General features: G+C 40.9%; 1 protein-coding gene across 1 annotated transcript in view; it reads right to left on the reverse strand.

The window, feature by feature from the left end:
* Positions 1 to 10,867, reverse strand: part of LOC112464296 (insulin-like growth factor-binding protein complex acid labile subunit) — a 210,445-nt gene that overhangs the window by 140,670 nt on the left and 58,908 nt on the right. Inside the window, exon 2 of the mRNA XM_025031211.1 lies at positions 6,050 to 6,124. Within this exon, the coding sequence (XP_024886979.1) occupies positions 6,050 to 6,124 (75 nt within the window). The remainder of the gene's footprint in view (positions 1 to 6,049; positions 6,125 to 10,867) is intronic.

Here is a 10,867-nt window from a genome sequence, read left to right on the forward strand (position 1 = left end):
ATCTATCTATCTATCTATCTATCTATCTATCTATCTATCTATCTATCCGCGCAAGTATATATCATGCGATTCTGATATATCCGATAATATAATTCGCTGAAACCTAAATTAGTATTTCGGAGCATTGAGTATTTCGAAATAACTAATGTAGATTAAAAATTGAGGAAAATATACGCCTGCGTGTAGTGCCGAATATATACGCATGCGCGTGTTTTTAATTTATTCATCCATCTGATAATCTTATCAAATAAAATACTGAACAAAATTAAAAAAAAAAAAAACAGAAATAATGTAGTAAATAAAAAATTACAGGAAACAACAAATTACATTTTAAAGTCTACCAATTAATGTTTGTCCGTCTAATTTTCAGTATTTGTGTAATCTAATTATCACGACAGGATGCGATTCGTCAATAAAACAAAACGTTACTTGCATCCAATCTGTTATAATTAAGCAAATCCGGTGTAGAATCGGGAATCGAGCGTGTAACATTGAGCGAGGGGGTTCACGAAGTACTTAAAGGTTAACGAGGTAGCGTATCCACTTTATTTTTCCACTTCCCTTTACACGTATCCGTTGTACCACCGGCGGCCATTGCACGATCTGTAGCCAGCCGGCGAGTCGACGTGCCTCGAAATCAAAGACTGGAAAAACACGTCAGCAAACTTTCGATAATCGCTTTTACGCGTCGACCGATCGTGAATCGCGTCCCGGACGGAACGCGGCGGTGGCTCTTGTAAGCTTATTCGCATCGGCTTAGAGTATACCGGTCAGCGAGAAATGTCGGTCAACGACATCGACGACGACGACGACGACGATAGCAGATTTTATGATCGTGATTGAACGTCGGAAACGATCCGATCGATATCGAACGCTCTCGCGCAGGTAGACAACTATAGATGACAAGAAATCGCCACCCTTAACGCGGTGGCGGCTCTTATCGCGCGTCATGTTTCTTACGTCCGGTAGGGCCAAGCCGGGCGCCATACGTCGAAACACGGTAGATCAGACAAACGTACGACTCGCGCTCGCTTTTACTTTGACCCAAAACGTAAATTAAAATTAACGCGTGAGATGCAGCGTGGCGGCAGAACACGCCGTACCAGCGATATGACGATTCAATTGTTTGAATAATGCATGGCGACCCATTAAAATTAGCGTGTTTTTCAAGCGAATTTAAACGCAAAGGGAGGAGAATGGAAGAAACAGGGGAGCAAGGCTTCTTCTCTGCTAATCCTTCTCTGTTTTTTGAGGCAAATATAATCGTTGCTGTGCATTCAGCCAACCAGATTGTCGAGTACGTGCGCAGTCGGATCTGCTTTTATCGCTGCGGCGCAACTAAGAAATAATTAAGTGCGATTCACTTTGGTCTGTATAAGCGCGTCTTCGGTTCGCAATCAATTTTTGAAGAGATGTTTTAACCTGCCGCCTATTTTACCTCTTGTATTACTCGTCTATTCATTGTTATATTTAACGTCGCCGCGCGCTCTACTAAAGCTACCGTTTCTGCCGTTAAACCTGGTATTAATTCTCTCTTAATAAAAATATCATTTTTTCATAAAGTAAACTTCTAGATTACAGCTATTTAAACGAAACAAAGTTTCAACTACTGCTTTTACCCGCCGTTGATCAACGTGTGAACGCGGCGTGCTCACATTGAAACCGTTTGAAATCTCTGCTATTCGCTGACCGTCGGAGCTAAACCACCGAATCCTCATCCGCGTTCCTGGAAGAACGTTGCCAAAGTGAAGGCAAACTCAATGGTTTACCTTCGACAGTCAGCGAATAACGGAGAATGCAAACTGAGTGTAGACATCGTGCTTAACGCGTTGATTAACAGGAGTTTAATTACTAAAGTAATTCATCCCAAGTATCAAATTCTCTGAAAAGTTTGCTCCGAAAAAAAAGGGTAAAATCCTGTCAGAGGAAAAACGAACTTAAAATTTGTTACAAAATTTATAACAAAATTAAAATTCCTCTTATTACAAAACGTCGTAATGTTTCAATATACGTATTGCCAATTGTAGTCGAGAATAATAAACTTTTCTGGTTCCTACTTATTGTTAGAACCCTGTACCTCGCCCTGTACCTATCGATCAATCTTGCCGATGAGTCATCACGCCTTACCTCGAACGAACGTCGCGTTTCGCGCTGGAGATAAAGAATTCGGTCAGTAGTTGGCTGCCTCAACCGGATGTCAATGGCAATTTTTCCGGCCGTACTATACGGAATGACCTCGATGTTCCAGACGAAATGGAAAAACCGAGAAGTTCAATTAAATACTGATCAAAGCGTCGAACTCTAAATACCTCGAGATAACGAGGGACAAGGATTCGACAGAAAAGCCTAAAGGACCTGTAGAACATATGCGATAACTGAAAACGATAATATCGGACGAGAAAAGAAATGAATGATCTAACTAAAATATATCTAGAGAGATTTGCTATCGTAAAGTAAAAGCTTATAGGTAACGTTATTGATACCAATATGATTCAAAGAACAATCAAAGTGTATCATATTATTGCAAATTATACGTTAACGTCAGAAAAGTATCTTAAAAGTTACAGTTTCAAAGTATTATAATTGTTAATTTTACATGCCGTTTTCTTATGTCAAGCGTTTTTGCTCAAGTGTCAGTCAATTTTCACTTTTTGCTATCATTAACTGGTTGTATATTGTGTAACATAGCTTACAAAATTATCTCAAAACATAAAGTAGCTTACAATCAGGCGTTCCTTGGCGAGACACCTCGCACCAGTGCGACGCATTAAAATGTATTTAATTTAATTTTCGAGCGTTAAATCGTTTAACGTTCGACCGTTCGCTTGCCGACACTCAAGCTGCTTTTAAATCTGACTCTTCAAATGCACCGCCGCCGCACGTTTAACGCGGTCGTGCACCTCGTCAGTTCGCGACGTGAGTTTTACTATATCCGCAATGCCGGCTACTGACATGCAGTGGAAGTGCAGGTGACACGTGTACGGCGGCGATGGTGGCGGCGGTAGTGGTGGCGGCGGTGGTGGCTAGCCACCGCGATGCGGCATGTACGTGTGTGTCGGCGTCGGGGCGATTCCCGTCGCGCGCACAATCGGACACCTGTGCGGTCGCACAGAAAATGACCGTAATTCAAGTCATTATTCTCGTTCTAAAAAAGAAGCCTCTCTCACCGGCCGAGACCGTCCCGACTTCCGGTTGCGGCGAGCCTTTCCGCTCCGCTGCTCGATCGCGCGCACGGAACGGGACGGGATGAATTGGAGATCGAGGCTTTTTCACGAGGGCTTTCCGGAGGATTAGGTGGTTTCTGCTGACTGGGATCCGAGATCCACGAGCGATAACGAAGGATCGAATGCATTCGGGTCGACGGGGCTGACTTTACGATAAACGACTCGAGGTGTAACTAATAAGAAAGTTTATCATAATTTTCATACATCGCAAGAGGTTCGATTAAGAAAAATATTTATATATAAGTAAATTCCGAAATTTAATATTCCGCCAAAAAATTACCTACTTGATAATAATTTCTATTTCGCACAATAATCACTTTTGTTTTTGGAAGGAAACTTTTCATATTTAACTATTTCAAAACTTTTGTAGCAGAAATATTTGTGAAATATGTACGAAACATGATTTAGCTCACCATCATTATTTGAAATAGTCTGAGATAACATACGCGACCACACTAATAAAAATTTAATTACGCAAAAAGTAATAAATTTAATAACATATAAACCATATTTTATAGGATCTTATGAATGATTAAAAAAGCGAAAGAATTGAATAATAGATATTCATAATATTTGTAACAACTTTGCACTTTCCGATCTTCTTAATAAAACGATATCTTCTCACTAAACCCGACATCGTATCGTCCTTTTCGAGGAGTTTCCAATATCCCTCGCTAATCTCACGTGATTTTTTATCCACGCTTAAATATTGGCTTCGCAAAGGGTTAATCGCCGCTATTAACCGTAACCGTAAGCTCGGAGCTTAACCGCCGACCTGTCTCCAAACGTTGCTTCTCTTTAATGTCTCGGAAGTCTTGCCAAGACTCGGATAACGAAGGAGCGCGGTTAAGCGGCGAAAAAGCAGCTTAACCTCCTCGCTTCTCGGCCATTTATTTCTTGATGACGCCTCGCCCGTAGCTGCGATCGAACGATAACTTTCGTCGCCCCGGCCGACGATAAGAAGCGACGCTAAACAAAAGCGAGAACGAGATAACGCAATGTTCAGGCGACGAAAAGCTCCGAAAGGACAGAAATCGTCGACGCTTTTGTCGACATCGCTCTTACCATCATCGTCATTGTCGTCGTCGTCGTCGTCGTTATTGTCATTGTTGTGAACGAGATGTCTTTTCACACGTCAAGAATTGAACTAGACAAAACCGAGTTTTCAAGCGCGTTTTTCGAACTCTTATACTTCGATTTTCGCGCTGCGAATGAATCGTCTACAAAGTGTTCATAAAGAATTCAACATATCGGCAGCTCGGCAACGCTTTCGTGCGAAGCGGAAGTAAAAAGAAGACCGGAAAAAAAAGAGGTAAAACGCAAGTATCGGATACGACGATTCCAAGCTAGCCATCGCGCGTCACGTGATCGATACTGGCGCGGCCGAGAGGTATCGAGAGAGTCCCGGAAGCTCAGAGGGAGGCGCGATAAATCTGTTTCGAAGACCATCGAAATTCCGCGGACGTAAGGCACAAGGGGAACACACATAAGACATGGGGAGAGATGAAAACGAAGGGAGGCTGAGAGGAATCGAAAGCAGATAGGGATTGACTGACTCGTGTCTTTTCAGGACTTTTAGCCGTCGGCGTCGGACCCTTCGACGAAGTCGGCGCGGAAGGGTCTTACGCACGCACGCACCCATGTCGAGAGTCACGCGCGCACACATGACGCACACGCGTACAGGCGGGGCGGACAAGCTGTGTGGAAAGCGGTAGCTATTGTTACGGGTATTATTTGCCACTAATCAGAATGGGAGGTCAAACCCGGGTGCAAAGGTGTAGGTCTTTGAGGATATGTGTGTGTGCGTGCGTGCGTGCGTTTGTGCGTATGCGCGGGTATGCGGCGGGTGTTTACACAGAAAAAGGGACGAGAGAGAAAGAGAGAGACTCGCGCGTGCTCCTAGTTGAATGTTGAACGCACTACCGCCGCGAACGAGACACAGCCTGATTGCAGACCCCGCTGCTGTCGTTGTCGGCACCACGCCCTGACCCACGAGATTTTCAAGATACCCGGCACACGACCCACAAGCCCCGTACTTTATGCGGGGTCAACCAACTCGACCCCTCGTCGTTACGAGCGCGATATCGATACAACGGCGCGGCGCAACGAAACTTTCTTACGACGCTGACGGCACTTAAATACGGATAAGAAAATGATGGTGGGAGAAGCGTTTATTATAGGCCAGAGACGCGAGCCCTTCTTAAAAAATGCACATAACTAGATATAGGGTGTTCCGATGATCGCGTATACACTCAACAAAAAATATATATTTACGTCAAAAGTTAAACGACAAAGAAGTCGCAATGTCGAGACAATTTCGAGTTATAAGCATTGAACATTAAGTAACATTGGCACAAATTAAAAAATAGAATATTAAGAAATTTCTTTTAGAAATGAATGGAGAAACAAGAAATTTGCATTTAATTTCGAATGGATTTTACTTTGACAAAAATGTAATTTCAAGCTCAATTACCAAGACATTTAACTTTGAGAAGTAATATTATGTCTAGAAAGATTTTTATTAAGACAAAGTCTACTCCAAATCGAACGAAACTACATATAATTGAGAAAAAAGACAGATACGCATAAACGTATCAAATCAGACATTAAGAATCAAATACTCGATGAAACTTCAATAATAAAAATTACAATGTTTACAACAATTGATACAACAACTCGTTGCACTAAATTGTTGCAGATATAATGAAATTTTATTCGCAATTTTCTTCTCTTTGTTATATAAAAGACGTGAATATAATAAAGAAGGGATAAAAAGCGAGCGCGAAAGAAAATAGTAGAGAAAAAGTGCGAAAATAGAAGCTCACCCGTGTCGAAGGAAGCGAGGTCACGGCGATGTGCTGACGACGCTCCAGTGATTCGTAGTTTTCCCAATAGTATTTCTGCAACAACAAAATTCGCGATTAGTCCATGGATTGGTCGTTACAAGCCATCGATTCGGTATTTAAGCCTCCCGGATGTTTGTTTCCGGCAATAATCACACACACACACACACACACACACTCACAATGTATGGTTTGTGGTTGAGTCTATACATAGGACGAGTTAACAATAAGATCGAAAAATCGAAACTCTCCGCATTTCGCCTTTGAGGTCAGACAAAATCGCACACCAGGTGCCGCATTTTGTACACGCTCGTAAACTCGAAAATATTTTGCAAATATTTCAATTTACTACATTCATCTTACAAAAAAAAAAAAAAAAAAGGTAATGGACGCGTCTACAAATACATCTACGTATTTAAATATAAAATAATTATAATTCTTTTATTTTATAATCAAACTCATTAGTATCAATGTTATTATATAATATGGCAACTTTGTAGCACATAGATATTTAATGTACAAAGGTAACACTTTTGTGAAATATACCGAATAAAAAACTTGATTGTTTGGAAAAATTATATTTTTGCTGCCGCGGATATTTTTATAATTTTTACACGTTATGATCATTTACGAATTATTTTACTATACTTTTGATATCATACAATATTAATAATTAATAATAAAGTGTTGACCAACGTATTGGTAAGTCGTTCCAAAATATAAGCGCTCGATATCGACAAGCTTCGCTCTTGTAGACTTTAATAAGTAAATATCACGTAAAATGTATCGCGACATTTCCGAGAGAACAATGTTTCGACCGTGACGTCGCGCTAGACGGCGCGGCGTGGTGGATTTTAAAAGAGACTGACAGACTATAGATCCATATAATATATGTACATATTAGGAGGACAGAATAATATACCCTAAAATACATCGCACGTTCCGATGGCGCATTATTTTCGAAAGTCGCGAACATTACTTTCCGCGACGCCATTCCATGTATCATTCGTATGCTTTTAGTCTTCATTATGCGAAACTCGTCGCAAAAACATATCATCGTAAGAGTAATTGTAAGTGATGTTCAAGAATGAAATATTCGATCATTATATGACCAAACAAAATTTGCGCGCTGAAATTTAAATCGATTTTGCAACGCTGATTAATACTCTATGGAGCAAGTGTATTGTCGGTACATTTGGCCATTATTCAATTTCACGGATAACCTGAATATCGCAATATCTAGATACTGGCAATTTAATAGGTCCAATAACTCTTCCTCACATTGCACGGGACATCGTATCGATGATGCGTAAGAGGCACCGCCGCTCGAAGAGAATTATTCCGAGCACCGCGAGCGATATCGAGAAGACGATGGAATTTCCGTCGGCCGGAATTCTTGCCCCAGCCAAGGAATTTCCGCGGGCTAAAGAAATCGGGAAGTCAGAATACGGCGGGCGCGGCGGAGTGATCCGTGCATTCCGTCAAATCGACGGAAGTCGTTTCGGAGCTGTTAACGGGAGTTCGAAATAGTTGGGTGAAGAAACCGACAAAACTGACACCCACTCGCGAGCGGTATTTGCAGACGGAATCGCGTTGCGGCTCGGCCGACCGCGGCTTCCCCGGAAGTACCGTATCTCCGAGGCGTGTACATACATACGTACACCGCGGGGTTAATTCGACAGTTGCCGACGTGGACGTCGAGAATGTTCTCTCTCGGATTCTATCCGAAGTATTCCGAGTATAGAGCGCACCCCCGCCCGCAAACTGACCGCTAACCAGCGATTTTTGAGGAATCCAAAGGTGACTGACGCGCCGCCTAAGCTCTCCGATCGCTCGATATCGATCTCTCCACGGATTCGAGGGAGAGCCCTGTTCTGACCGCCGAATCGGAACATTGGGAGATAATTCGCCCTCACGTATAGACGTGCACACGCACACATTTGCATGAAAATCGATGTCCGACTATTCTGGCATGACGCGTTTACGCGTTAATACCAAGACGGTTTAACTCGCTGCTAATATCGCTGCTAATATCGTTATCCAAGTAAAAAAATAAGACTTTTAACCTTAAACTTGTAAATAAACTTACGACACTTTTATATTCTTGCTTTTCGTTGTCTTCCATGTGCGATATTTTGCAGTTAAAGTGTATTTTCAAATTCTTAATTTGCCTAATAAATCCATCATAAATCATTAAGAAATATATAAATATTTTAAATTTTTCTCGGCGTAATTATAAATTACATATATATATTTTTCCTTATAATATCATATTAACCTCATCTCTTTAGAGTTAATACGTTGATGAATGGAGCGAAAAATTTTCATCTATTCAATTTCAAGTATGAACTCTTCCTCTCGTGCTTGGAAAAGGCGGATAAAAACTTATACTTGCGCAAACATGAAAGATATCGGAGTTATCTCTCGCATTTTCGTTTTGAAAAGGCACGTATTATGACGCGGTCTGAATTTTTTTCAAAATTGTGAACAGATTTTTTGCCTGCACGTACCACATGCTTTCGCATTACTCAGACGAAACTTTATGATGCATGCCCGGTCTTAATTAAGCTCATACATCTCCCTGGATGCTCCTCTTGAAAAATACTGCTAAAGTTCGTCCCAACGTACGTCCATTATACTTTAGTAATACGCGTTCCTTTAACTCTTTGACGCGTTGGATGGTCAAAATGACTCCGCGCGCTGTTCAGAATTTTCACATCGCGCGTATATCTTTAGATGGACATGTTAAATCGGTTGTAATGTGCACCTCCTGTTTTTCAATTCCAGCCGCGGAACCCGCGTCAGGCACGGCGTAAATGATAGGGGGCACGTGAAAACGGGAATGGCGAATTATAGAGCGCGAAAGAAGGCGCGCTCGACTTGCGAAGAGAGCGTCGAATGCGCGTTCCCGTTGTAATTCGAGCGCGAAACTACAGGAAGAAACTTCCTCCCCAAGACATGTATCTCGGTCTCCGAGATAACATATAGCCGTGTCGTTTGTCACAGAATCTCGCTACGCACGACCCCGTCCTTTTGCGCCCGCATCTTCTCGTAAGCCCGTACGTTTCCGGTTACCGCACCAAGACCGACTCCAATGCGCATCATTAAAGAATTTCCAACTGCGGCCTCTTGGCATACATATTTCTTAACGTGCAATTTAATTTCAATTGATAAACCCAAAAGCGTACCGTATTTTTCTCATGTGCGTTTATATTTGTGTGTAATAATTCTAAAAGAACTATCTACGTGACTATATATATAAATAAAAATAACATTTACGATTATTGACAAATGTTAACTGATGATTGTTTTATTTCCGCAGAAATATTATATTTTAGAAATTTTATATAAAATTGTGTCGTAGGCAAAACAAATAAAATAAACAAATAAATTGATTGTTTTGTTTCTGTGTGTAGAAATATAATATTTTAGTATTTACATAAAATCATATTGTAAAAAAAACAAATATTTAGACTTTTATTATTCAAATTAAATTATTATATTATTTGCATATAGTCTCAGGAGTCGAATTGGCAAAGACATCTGTCACGGATTGTAAGAAGGTCCAGGCCTGATTGATATTTTTCGTCATAAATTCTTTACAGTGACTTAAAAAGAATGCTTATTAGCACCAAAAATTAAATCAATTTTATCAATTCAATTATGTAAATTTACCGTTCCAATAAAAACTGTGTTTTTGTTGCAACCGACAAATAATTGGCGCGTAGGTACAGCAGTTTACTGAGTTGGAAAAAGTATACAAAATTCACACAGAAATATTGTTATTAGGCTATCAACAACATCCATCAGCCCGACCGAAAATGGCATCTTCTCTAATTAATTATTATGTTATTTATTAAAATTAAATTAAATGATTAATGTAATGAAAACTAAATTTCTCTTATTTCTCTCATGTTAAAACTTTTTATAGTAAATTTCTATAATTTTATTTTAATTTGAGAAAAAGATGTATTGCTACTATATAGATGTACCTATGTGCTACTTAAAAACAGCAATAAAAATAAACTAGGACAGCATTAATATTGGCAATTTCATGTTAATGCCTCAGCGAAGAAATTCCGAATAAAGTCTCTAAACATGAATAATGGCAAAAGTACGTAAATTCATGTATCACGCAAAAGTCACAAAACAACACGGAAAACAACGTCGATGTGCACGAGTCAAAAATTCCAGCAGACGTGAAGCAAATTTGCGGGCGCCGCGTATCTGCTTATAATTCGAGTGTAAAATCGTAAAATAACGCGATGAGAAATTCCGATGCCGACAGCTCGGGAATTTGAAGGCGGCGGGAAACTAAGTTTCCATAGGCTGTATATTTCACGTCTGTAAGAGGCGTGGAACCGCAAAATAATTCGAGTACCGCCCTCTTTTCGCAGATGCGCGTCTTCCCGAATCAACTTCGCGAGTCGCGAGTCTTTTCCACATCGCCTCTCTACTAGCCTGTTCGAAGAAAAATATCAGTGTGTCTGAGTTTCCACAGAGAGAAAGAGAGAAAAAGAGGAAATTCACCGAGTTACCGGAAGTAACGTGCGAAGACGAACGAGCGTCGTCCGAATTTCGCGCGCCGTAAATCCGCGACGCCGGCTGATCCGCTTCGCCGGTAAAAGGAGAAGATTGTTGGGGATCGGCTGGGGGGATAAACAGACTAGACACATATACAATAGGGTGAGCAAGCGAGCGAGCGACCGAACGAGAGAAAGAGAGAGAGAGAGAGAGAGAGAGAGAAAGAGAAAGAGAGAGAGAGAGAGAGAGAGAGAGAGAGAGAGAGAGAGAGAGAGA

This window comes from Temnothorax curvispinosus, unplaced genomic scaffold (assembly GCF_003070985.1).
Source record: "Temnothorax curvispinosus isolate PA1 unplaced genomic scaffold, ASM307098v1 QBEX01014078.1, whole genome shotgun sequence".
Taxonomy (NCBI): domain Eukaryota; kingdom Metazoa; phylum Arthropoda; class Insecta; order Hymenoptera; family Formicidae; genus Temnothorax; species Temnothorax curvispinosus.